Source organism: Mus musculus, chromosome 3, assembly GCF_000001635.26.
Source record: "Mus musculus strain C57BL/6J chromosome 3, GRCm38.p6 C57BL/6J".
Classification (NCBI taxonomy): Eukaryota; Metazoa; Chordata; class Mammalia; order Rodentia; family Muridae; genus Mus; species Mus musculus.
Window position 1 is genome coordinate 56083466 of NC_000069.6, and position 12497 is coordinate 56095962.

The 12497-nt window shown below is 33.8% G+C and overlaps 1 protein-coding gene across 12 annotated transcripts in view; it reads right to left on the reverse strand.

The window, feature by feature from the left end:
* The window catches only part of Nbea (neurobeachin), a 558554-nt gene that overhangs the window by 458271 nt on the left and 87786 nt on the right, over positions 1-12497 (reverse strand). For all 12 annotated transcript variants that reach the window (XR_001783693.2, XM_006501527.4, XM_017319586.2 and 9 more), the window contains exons 2-6: positions 7424-7655; positions 3932-4032; positions 3510-3605; positions 2698-2819; positions 1777-1903 (exon numbers count right to left, since the gene is read on the reverse strand). Coding sequence is in view for 11 of the 12 variants with exons in the window: in XM_006501527.4 (XP_006501590.1) it covers positions 1777-1903; positions 2698-2819; positions 3510-3605; positions 3932-4032; positions 7424-7655 (678 nt within the window). In the remaining variant the exon portion in view is untranslated. The remainder of the gene's footprint in view (positions 1-1776; positions 1904-2697; positions 2820-3509; positions 3606-3931; positions 4033-7423; positions 7656-12497) is intronic.

The window sequence follows — 12497 nt, forward strand, 5'->3', positions numbered from 1 at the left end:
AATGATATTTTAAATGATATTTTTGTATAATAATAGAGAGGAGTAAGGCAAAAATTACTATAATTTTCAAAGTTTATTAAAATCTTTTCAGAAAAACTGTTTTGTATCTGTTTCATTCCCTGAGCCTCACTCTTACAAGACTCTCTGCAATTACTATATTTAAAATGCAAAAAACACAGGAATGCATTTTCATAAGCAAATAGGAAAGAATAAATAAAATGAAGATTAAACTTCTTGCTTTTATGTGACTACAGGTTAAGAACCACTGATCTAAGCTGGGCTTGGTGGTGCACGCCTTTAATCCCAGCACTCAGGAGGTAGAGGCAGAGGCAGGCCAGCCTGGTCTACAAAGTGAGTTCCAGGACAGCCAGGGCTATACAGAGAAACCCTGTCTCAAAAAACCAAAAAACACTGATCTAAATTCATGAAACTTATGTGTTGAGAAAGTAAAAGACTTTATTATTTGTTAAAGTTTTATTTTTTGTTGTGGTTGTTTTGCCTGCATATATGTCAGTGTGAGGGTATCAGATCTCCTGGAACTGGAGTTGTGAGTAGCCATGTAAATACTGGAAAATAAACCCAGGTCCTCTGGAAGAATATCCAGTACTCTTAGTCTCTGAGCAATCTCCCCAGCCCCTGTTTAAGTCATATTTTTATATAGCTACTCAAAATATTGGCAGTCTACTGAATTCAATACTGTGTCAGGCATCTGAGAAAATAAAAAATTAAATCCACCACAGATTTTTGTCTCAATAATCAATAAATGGACATATAAATGAATAATGAAGATGTGGATAAAGTAATTATGAAAAGAGGCATTAGTTATGTTTGAAAACAATATCTATCAAAGAGGATGGGTAGTAGCACTACTTTGATGCAACACTTGCCTGCCACATGTGTCTCTTTGGTTGGATCCCCAATGACAGAGGCAGAAAGGGGAGTAGGTAATGGGGGAGGAAGAGGAGGGGACAACAATAAAAGACTACACAGAAATGTTGCAGAAAGGCTCTGATAATATGTGCTCTGAAGACTTAGATAAAAGTCACTCATTCATTCATAAAGCACGTGGGTACATTTTCAATTTATTTTGTTGTTACTAAAAATCAAATCATTAGCTTAAGCAAATGCATATCTTCAGGAAGATAAGTTTAACATTAGTGAATAAAATAGTTTAGAAAAGAAACAAAACATGAAGATGAAGAGAAAACAATATGAAGGTAAACAGCAAGTAATGAAATTATAGAAGAAAATAGATGTATTTCAGAGATATAATACATAGCAAAAAGCAGATGAAGAACATGCCCCAGTGACTAAAAGATGGCAGCTCTCGAAACCAGAGGAGAGAGAAAGTACAGTAGCTTAGATTCTGAGATCTCACAGTTGTTGAAAAGCCAAGGAACATAGCACTGATGAGTAGAAGTAGGAGAAATTATGAAACTGAATAAAAATTTCCCTGTAAGACTAAGTGGCACGAAAGTGAGATCTTTCCTGTGTCATCTTCTGTCCCATTCCTAGTTCCTACAGGTCTCCTGCATGTATTTCTAGGAACACCACAAATTAGTTCAGACTGAGAGAATGAACGTGTGACAAAAACACCACAAGGTGTTAAAAGACATCACACAGAAGTCAGACATGAAGATAAGAAATTACAGGAAAGAAAAAGGCACAGAAAGTCAGGAGAAGGTGAAAGAACATTACAGAAGTCACACTGCACAGCCCGGGAAAGGAGAACAGCTACTGACATGGTTTCCAGGGGAAGCATCTACTCTGCCCTACCTTGCGAGGCTGGAAATCATACTTCACACAGTGCTGGAAACCTTTTCCTTTGGACTTCAGAGATGTGACTATCAAACAGTTGCCAACAAAATGAGCAGAGTAGCCCACTCCTTTGCTAGTACGAAAACTGTATTAATAAAATAATACAGAAACTCTGGTTAAATGAAATATACCAACACGTACTAAAACCTTATACAATAAACTGAATTTTCAGTATAGTCATAGTTAACACATTGGCCAAATAGAAACAAAAACATAAGTTTTATAATAACAAAAAAAAGTAAGGGATTTAACCCAAGAAATAGTAGGCTTTGGAAACTCTTTATATTTAAATTTAAAATATAATAGACATTAAACAAATTAATGATCAAAATGTCTACTGGGCAGACTGTATATGAAGGACCATCGCCACTTCACCCGCTCAAAACTCATTTCAACAAAGTTCATGGTGTCAGTACAACTTGGTCTCTTAAATTTACAATAAACTTAAAAACTATAAAAAGAAAACCTTACCAAGAAGAGCTAATTTTTATAATAATGTGATTGATCAAATAAGTACATATATTTTAATCTAAATAAGAACATGCTTACTAAACAATCTCATATAATTATAATGTTCTTTATGGCTATTGTTATTTTTACCCGTGTGAATTATTCTTATAGAAATAAAGGTGAAATAAACAAACTCTAGTAAGAATTGGTGTCTTATCTCCAACATCAGACACTAGTAACCCTGTTCTCCCTCTAATAGACTTATCTTTCCTTCTTATATTGTAAGTAGAAAAAAAAATGTGAATGCACAAACCTAAAATTATTAGTAAATAAATAAATATTAGCTATATGAGCTTTATGGTACAATGTTTAATTTCAAAAAGTCAAATACATAAAGACCAAAGTAGTATACTTTTGCATATTACTTACCAATACAGATAAGGTTTATCCTTATCAACATTAATGTTATTTAATGGATCCATTCGAAACCAAGTGTTGAGAGTGAAGCCATTCTGATAAGGCCACTTTGCAATGGGAGGCAATGCAATTGCCTACAAGACAATACAAAAGGTAAATTACCAGTTACATGAAATACAAAGTTATTCTGGTCAAATTTCCCTCCCCCCAAAAATCAACTACAGAAATAAACTCTTACTACAGTCAAAGAATTTCTACAGGCTGTTTTCTGAAATACAGTGGGCTAAATCTTATTTCTACCTTGCTCGGCTCCAGACTGTTCTCCAACCCTCCCACTAACTCCCACAGTACAGACACCTGCACTGATACACATGCCACAGAAGAGTCTGACTCCAATGCCTCATGCTAGTGTTTAGTAACTAGACTTCATTTTCTTAATAGAGCATGAATAGTTACAGCTAAGACAGCCTGTCCTAGAAAGTGTCATTGGAGTCAGAAGAAAGGTCTAAATCACTGTGAAGCCAAACATAATGACTAAACATGGCGTAGTGATGCAAATCCCTAATCCCAGCATCAGGAAAGCTGAGGCAGGAAGACTGGGAGGGAGAGGCCAGTCAGGGCTACATAGCAAGATTATTTCCAAACCCCTCCCCAACAGCAACACCAGCAGCAGCAGCAGCAGCAGCACAAGAACCATGAGCACGTACCATATGGTTTTATTGTTTTATTCCTAGGCAATCTAGAAAAGACAAACTAATGGAGCACCAAGTAAACTCAGATAAAATAGAGATAGGTAAGTATAAACACATGTATTTAAAGCTTACCGCAGCACTACACCCAGGAAAATTGAAAAATGTATCAGGACCATGTCTTTGTGGCATCTGATTAAGAACTGATAATAATTTTACTGCATGCCTTGGCTGAAAAAAAAACAATCAAAGAAATAGTTATTATACAAAGTTATTAGTAATAATACTAAATATTTCACTTTTTGTAAGGAACACTCAAGAAAGAATCTCTGTGTTGCATAACACCTGGGTCCATGACAATTATATAATATCATATTTTAATCAATGTACTGTTTGGTAACTAGTAAGAAAATTATATTTAAATGATTTGCTAAATGGATTAAGAAGGAAATAATTATCATTACCAATTCAAATATATGGTTCTCCAGTGACAATCTCTTGAACATTAAGTATTAATGGATTAGTATTAAAGGCTGCTCCCTCTGACCACGACTTACCCAGATTCCACTTTCTCCTCGAAGCATGCTGAATAAAAGCTTTAGCTCCTTGACAGTAATGCTGTAGCTTGCCAGAACTCCCAGCATATCCACTAGAAGATCTACAGAGGAGAGTACAGTTACTCTCTACTCCACGCATTAACTCAGCTGTCAAGCACTATATTTTTAAAGGTGCAGAAAGTTACTAAATGTTACTTCTACTTACAAATCTAATATAGCTCAGTGTCTTCATGAATGTAAACATAGAGTTCATTACATGTAGAAAAGGGAGGAAACATATTCAAAGATAGCACTGCACACTGGTTATTTTCAAATGAAACCTCACAGTTGATCAATAAAACATGATGGTGAAACATTTCGTTCTTGGGTAATTTACAATTTTGAGCATTTACTCCATCCACAATGGGATGCTATTCCAAGTGCTATATTGTGTACTACTATCAGCAAACCTCAAAATCAGACTATGAGTTTTTCAATACTATCATCATCTCCTTTAAAACTGGATAAACTATGGACCCAGTAACCTAGTCACATTGTCCAAAAACGCATTCACAGCAAATAGGGGAGTCAGTATTCCAAACCACGCAGCATGAATGATTCCAGAGCTCTCAGTGCCACTCACTAATCTAAAATGGGTCTAATTTAAACATTTAGATATTAAAAATAGCTACTGATAGTCATTATGCTAATGTGAATGTGTTTATGGATGTGTAGATCACTAACTAACCAATGAGAAAAAACATGTCAGTAAACAACTAAATATTTATATATCTTTTCAGATTCTAAAGTGCTTATATCATATACAAGTTACTATAAATACATATACATGTATTTATGTATGCTTGTGTGTATATATAATACACACACACACACATCACCAGTTAATATAAGAGGATAGGTTAGAGTAGACAGAAATAATTAACTATCACCTTGTCACCAATTAATATAAGGGAAGATTGGGAAGACAGAAATGATTCATTTTTGTTTTAAAATTAATATTATTAAATACCACAGATTATTGACTAGAATATGGAAAATTAAATTATTTATCTATTTCAAATTTTGAATAAGGTTATCATAAGCAACAAGTAATTCATTATATTTTACTTATTAGCCCAACGAGTAAGCAAACTCAATGGGAAAAATTTTGACAAGTGTGTATAACATTTTTGTGAGATCTTTAAATGATACAAAATGTCTCATTATTAAAATAATAAAAATCTTAGTGCATAAAATCAAGCTGCTTCTTAACTAAAAATTCTATATTAAAATAAAGAAAATTTTTTAGTTGAAATTTCTATCACTGAAGATTTCTTAAATATTTACATAAGAATATTTTTTAAAAAATCAACTTTGAATTTACAATGATCTGGAAAATTGGGACAAAATTTATATCAAGTTATTCTTCAACTTTTCAAGTACATAAACACCAAATAATAATTTGTATATGACCCATAACTAAGCAGGTCGATTAATTTTATTATTGCAGATAATTTTTCAACAAAAATTTTAGAGAAGAAAAAACTACTAATACTATAAACTTTTTGTCAATTCATCACAAATATCCAACCATATTTTAGTGATAAAATTATTAACTTTAGAGTACATCTATATTTTTAACACATTATAACACTCAAAGATGGGAATTAAGTAGTTTGCTGGTACTCATTCAAACTTTCAGTGAAGTATTTAGATTTTAATTTCTCTATTGTAAGTAGTTAAGCAGCATTTTCTTTAGGACACGCATTCCCTTCTCTCATATCCTCAGCTATAAGGTCCTCTGGAAAATAAGTGCTACTGAGAAGAAAAGAGAACTAAAAAACTTCACATTTGACAGAAAATGCTTAACATGCCCTCACTGCTGCCGTCTCTCAGGAACTACTATAAACCACTGTGCATATGCTGGGCACTCCTCGAAAACTATTCTGTAAAGTAGTAAGTACATTATATTAGAAAAACAAACAACAAACAAAAAACAAGACTTACTCAGCTAATAGGATTCAAAGATCATATGAGAGCCTACACAATATACTACCATATTGATACACACATAAATACTCACACACTTATACTAACCCCCAACATTGACAGTCGTGCAAGTTTAATCTCATTTTTAATCATGTTAGTTATTATTCATCCATAAACATGCTCAACACAAATACAAGCTACTTCGGAAGCAACCAGACATGATCTCAAAGTAGTAAGAAACATAATTTTAAATTTTTAATTTAAATTTAAAATCTATTCTTGTTAACCCCGCTGTTTATTTCCTTCTTTCTTGATATTATACTCTGAAAATTTAAAAATTAAAGTCTTTATGTGGAATTATTATAAAATTCTATAGGTTCTGACTCTTTGTAAAAAGTACATACAATATTGTACAGTCAAATTAGCACTTTGATAATTGTAGAAATATTTTTATGTCAGAATAAATTTAGACTATACATGTATTTGTGAAAAAGAAAAAACAAATTTTAAACTGCACTTATTTTCTAGAAATAACTGCTGTTCTGGGGTCATGAGCCAAAACATTTTTCCTGAAGCATCTCTAACCACAGAGAATAGTTAATTACTTGCCAAGAAGTCAGATTTGGTAATACTTGAAATACCAAGATTTCAATACTACTATTTCAAATAATACATAATGAGCAAAAAAAAAAAATCACTTTATATACATTTTACGTACTATTCCACAACGTGTATTACACTGGTTTGAATGAGACTGGTTCCCATAAGCTCCCATATTTGAATATTTGGCCTCTAGCTGGGGAAATGGATTAGGAGGCCTGGCCTGGCTGGAGGAGGTATGTCAGTTGGGACAATTTTGAGATGTCAAAGGGAAGAGGCCAAGAGTGTGCCTCTCTCTGGCTCTTAACTTGACAATACAGATGACAACTCTCAGTTGTTCCTGCTGAGTCCTGTGCTCTCCCATCATGGACTCGAACTCTAAGTCCAATTAAACACTTTTTTTTCAGTAAGCGGCCTTGGTTGCAGTATCTTATCACAACAATAAAAACTCTGAGACTAAAAACATAAAGGCCAAAAAAATATGTAGGCAAAACGAGGTCCTCTGAGAAGACTTATCCTGCTGATTCTGCAGGCTCCAGGTGCAGCAGCTTGGGAGGCTTGGAGCTGGAGGAACTTGGTGAATAGCTCTGAACTACATATTGTAATATTTTAAATGTGTTGTAGTTCAGTTATATGTAACATAAAAGATACTGTTTGTTTTTCTGATAATTTCCTATTGTTTTTACTCCATAGTACTAAGAATTTTCTAAAACTTGGGGGAGGGGTTGTCTAGTATTTATGTTTGCGCAGCACAATTTTGTTTTCTCTTCTTGTCTACACATTTACATTAATATAAAAATGTCATATATTCTTACTTATTTATACAAATCAAGGCAATTTCTACAAATCTGTTTTCATGTAGACTATCAAGAAGTCCCTGAAACCCTGTAACCGTAAAGCACTTTGTTATCAGGTCACACTTACCTGCTATCATGTCATCTACTGCACTCATTTTCAGCAACACTTGCTCAATTAGCCCCACTTCTGTGCTGGTCTGTAAATTCCGAACACTCTTCCGTAGGATGGCTGTAAACATGCTCCATATTTCTGCTTGGCATGTCACATCACAGTGCTCCAAAAGCTCTGTCATACATGTTATGCTCTCAGCATCCTGGATAATAAAGTTCATCTCCAAATCAAATTCCCCACCAACCAGCTGGAAGTAAACAGGGAAGAAGAAAAACTGTAAGCAGAACTGACATGGGAGGCCATTTCCAACACCAGCAGAGAATAATGCCATACCATCGAGTATCAAGGAAGCGCGGACACTAATAATTTTCCAAGTCATTTTCATAAAGCAAATTTTGGTCAAAGTTTAAGAGTTAATGATAAAAGGAATGAAAGAGGTTTAATTTTTACAAAGGTGGAAGGAAAATAGTAAATTCAAGTCTAGAGAAAGACACACACACACCATCAAATAATTGTGGGAGTGAGGAGGGGAATCAGGACAAACTCCCTTTTTAAAAGATCAGAAGAAGAGATAGAGTATCTAAGGATAAATATTAAAACAAAATTCACTTTTATTTTATCTTATTGAACTTATAGGGGAAAAAAAGAGATGTAATAAAGAGGAGCTTGGTTCAATTTCCACATGAAAAATGAAGAAATATGAAACTGGTGCAAGAACAACTTACAATAAGTGTTGAAAAATTAAAAAGAATGATTTGTACAGAGAAATATGTAAGGCCTTATAATTGCCTAAACCATAAAATTAAAAAGGGGAGAAGTAGATTTACTGTCAATATTATGACTTGTGGCAAATAATTCAAGTTATCACTGTTTCCATCAACATGCTACTTTGAAAACCATTACCAGCCCCACTAAATGCATAGTACTGGAAACACACAGAGAATAAAATATTATGACATGTTTATTCTCTGTTGATCAAATCACATGAATTATTACTGTGGTGTTTGAATAAGAATAGCCCTCATAGGCTCATATATTTGAAGGCTTAGGAGTAGTACTAACTGAAAAGATTAAGAGATGTGGCCTTGTTGGAGAAAGTATGTCACTGGGGGTGGCCTTTGAGGTTTCAAATGCCTGCTGCCTTGTCTGAACACAGTAGGAGAGGATATACTTAGTCCTGATGAGACTTGATAAGCCAAAGTGTGCTGGTACCTACAAGAGGTCTCCCCTTGAGAGAGGAGTAGGGAAAGAGGGGTGGGAGGGTGTGACTGGGAGAAGAGAAAGTGGGCTGTGATTGGGATATAATGTGGATTAATTAATTAATTAATTAATTAATGGAAGGAAAAAAAGCCCAAGCCAGGCCCAATGGTTCTGTCTTCCTGCTGCCTGTAGATCCAGATGTAGAACTCTCAATTTACTTGTCCAGTCCATGTCTGCCTACATGTCGTCATGCTCCCCACCATGATGACAATGGACTAATCTTCTGAAAGTGTAAGCCAGCCCCAACTAAAGATTTCCATTATAAGAGTTGCTGTAGTCATGGTGTCTCTGCACAGCAATAAAACACTAAGACAGTTACATTCAGCTAGAAACATTATTCTTATTGTATAATGATAAAAATGAATATTCTTTTAGTCTACAGAATAAAAGATTTAGGAAAAAATACTTGTTTTTTTTTAAAAACTTGGTATATTTGAAAATATTCATTTGTTCATTTAGTAAGCTGTTTTATGATAACTATTTTGGAACTATTAAATACTAATAGACAAGAAAAAGTTCACACACAAAGAATGGTAAATTCCAGGAAGAGGTATAAATATGCATATAAACTATCTTATTTAAAACCAGCAAGCCCATAAAATAATAAAGCATAAAGGCTGCTTTAAAATAAGAGTAACTGTAAGGTGAAAGCAAAGGAAATCAAACTGAAAAGACAGGAAGTAAAACTCAAGAAAAACATTTCCTACTACTTGGAGGATTCCCAAATCTAGACAAACAGCATTAACAGGGCAAATGATGACAGCACCACCACCTCACCTAGCACGGCATCAGAACTACTTTACTGCTTTAAATCGTTTAAGAGTCTATTATTGTATTTACTTTAATGAAAAAGAATCTTAGGAACAGAGTTAAAAATCTTGAAGATATTCATTGGGTGGGGGATCCAAGGTCCAACTGTGAGAAGACTGTCTATATGAAAGTTTATATAAAAAATATCATTTAGGAATATATAAGTCATATAAAATTAAGCATACTTCTCAAATTTTAAAATTTTATGTTCAAGGAACATTTTTAACTTAACAATACAAATTTAATTTCAAGTAGCCAGCCTAAATTTTGACCTGTGATTGAACTATTCTCCAGTTTTGCCTTTGCATCTGAAATCGCATTGTCTCTATTATTTCTGGTTTATTTCTGAAAATTGCTGCAATAGTGGATTTTTTTTTTTTTTTTTAGTCTGGGGCAACCTTGAAGACACAGAAATATCCAATGAGCTTAAGGCCAGCAAGAGGGTACATAATAAGCCCCATTGAAAAAGAAAAAGAAAAGAAGAAAGTATAGATGCAGATACCCAGCATTAACATCTGGCCTCAGCATCTACACACAAGTGCACAAACATCGTTATGTTCACAGTCACACACTCACCCACAGTCAGCATTAGGTTATTAGGAAAGTAGAACAACCCTAACTCTCCATCTAAAACATGGACTTGTCTGAAGACCCACAAAACTGAGCCTGTGAGTTTTCAGACAATGCAATGTATACTATGACATGACATTATCTTCTTACGTTTCCAACACAGTGTCCTGTGCCATGTCACTCTATTTTCTTGAGAATCTATCAAAGTCAACTATTATCTTATCATTCCATATAAGTAAAGAGCAAATATCCATTCATTATTATATGTCTAATTAACCCGAGCCATAACTATATTAAGCTATTCTCGAGTCCTTATCAACCCAGAAAAGGTTTTCTATCTCACTAACATAAATATTCACTGTGAAACTAGTAGCAGGTATGAAGCCATACCTATGACCCAGTGTCTAAATCTGTAGAAGCTCCAGTAATAAGAACAAAAAATGAAAAGGGCATCACTGAATGTTTTCAGACTAATTTGTTAAACAAGTTTCAAATATTATAGCAGTGCCTGGTATAAATTCCCCAAATGTATAAACATATGAAGTAATTAACTATGAGAAGGTCTCAGATAAACGAGAAAAGATTTGCTTTATACAGAAGAAATATCTACAATGTATGGCAATTAGGCTCTGCTATATAAAGTCTAAGTTTCCATCTTTCATAGTTGATAACATAACATCCTTCTATGTATCATTTAATGACAAGAACTACAGTCAAGGTTCCATAATTTTGTGTTCCAAATACCAAAAACCAACCTCAGAGATATTGCAGAATATGTCTGTTTCATCTAGAGAAAGCTAGCTTTCTAACTTGTATGGTGGTTTTTAGCACAGTTGTGTTAAAGAGACTATAGTAGGAAACTATCTTCCAAAATTCACAAAATCCCTCTATTTAACAAGTGGTCTCTTAGTTATCAGCAGTTAAACCATAGAAGCAAAAGCAGTGCTAGAATTACAGACACCAGCCACCACACCCACCTAGAAAGTAGATTTCAAACATTCAATTACAGGAGAATCCACAGCTTTTAAAAAAAAATCATAGAAAACATCCTGAAAGTCACAATATGTGACACAAGAAAGTCTAAGCACTTTGTCGTGTCCCCAACATTGGTAAATAAACAAAACGAACAAGGTGCAGTACATCCCAGTATCATATAATGAAACTGGCTGGCAAGCTCCTGAGACTTTGGATTCTCGATGTATGGCTTTGGCACTCTGTTGTTATGGTAAGAAAGTATGTTCTTTTCCTACAGACCTTAACCCCTCAGAAATAAACATCAGAGCTCAACTTTTTAATGACAAAACCTTATTTACAAAAGAAAGTTTACTGATAAAGCATCTAGGAAATAAAATGACTAGAAAATGCACTGTATTATGTAAGAATTAAGAATTATAATTACTAATATTTTAAGTATTTTATAAAACTTTTAGAATCACAAACTATTGGGATAATACAAAATAAATCAGTATTACTTTGGTCAAAAGGAACAATTATAAATCAGTTAAGAGTTTTTTGCAATTCATTTATTATAACAAATTCTAAAATTACATAACATCATTCATTAAACCTCTATTTACTACTTACATTCAGTTACCTTCCTATTCATAGATGCTGATATTTTAAAAAGTATTCAAAGTCACTATTCATCTAAAACTCTGTTTACATTTACTTCCTATAAACGACTGAGTTTTTTCATCAGTATTTTAAATTTTATTATATCTCCAAGTATCTCCAAACTAAATCTCCAAATACCAATGGCTAGAATCGCAAAAACCTTTCCCAGAAAGACTGTCTTTCTCTAAATTTCCATTATAATCCATCCACATGTCAGTCATTAAATAATATTATGGACTAAACATGTGCATTCTCCAACCTCCACTGAATGAGGTCTTAATCTCCAGTTAGATAGTATTAGAAGCTGAGGTCTTTAGAACCCAATTAGTTGAGATTTAAATCATGAGAGCAGATCTCTCAATATGAGATTAGTGATTATATAGAAAGAAGAGACACCAGACCTTCATCGCTCTGCCACAGGATAATACTGTGAGAGACAGATATATGTAAGCCAGAAAATAGGTCTTTATCCATTATGGTAGCAACTGAACTGTAAAAATTCCCAGCTTCTTCTAAAACTATATGGATTTATTGACTGCACATCATTTAGAGTCCATGGGAAACCTATGGAATGTTTTTTCTAGTCTGATAAAAACATGACTATATTTTATGGAATTGTCTTACATCTCACATAACAAGTTTTAAAGAACAAGCTTTTAAAGAACAAGGACCTTTTTCTGTTTTTATTATCAACTAGATATTATACCACAACCACACAGTCAAGCACATAAGTTATTTAGTAATTAACAGAGAATGAAAAGCCACAGAATGGGAGGCTAAGAAGGCAGGTGTAAGAAAGCAGCAGGCTTTATTATGCAGGTCAGTTCTGAAGCCT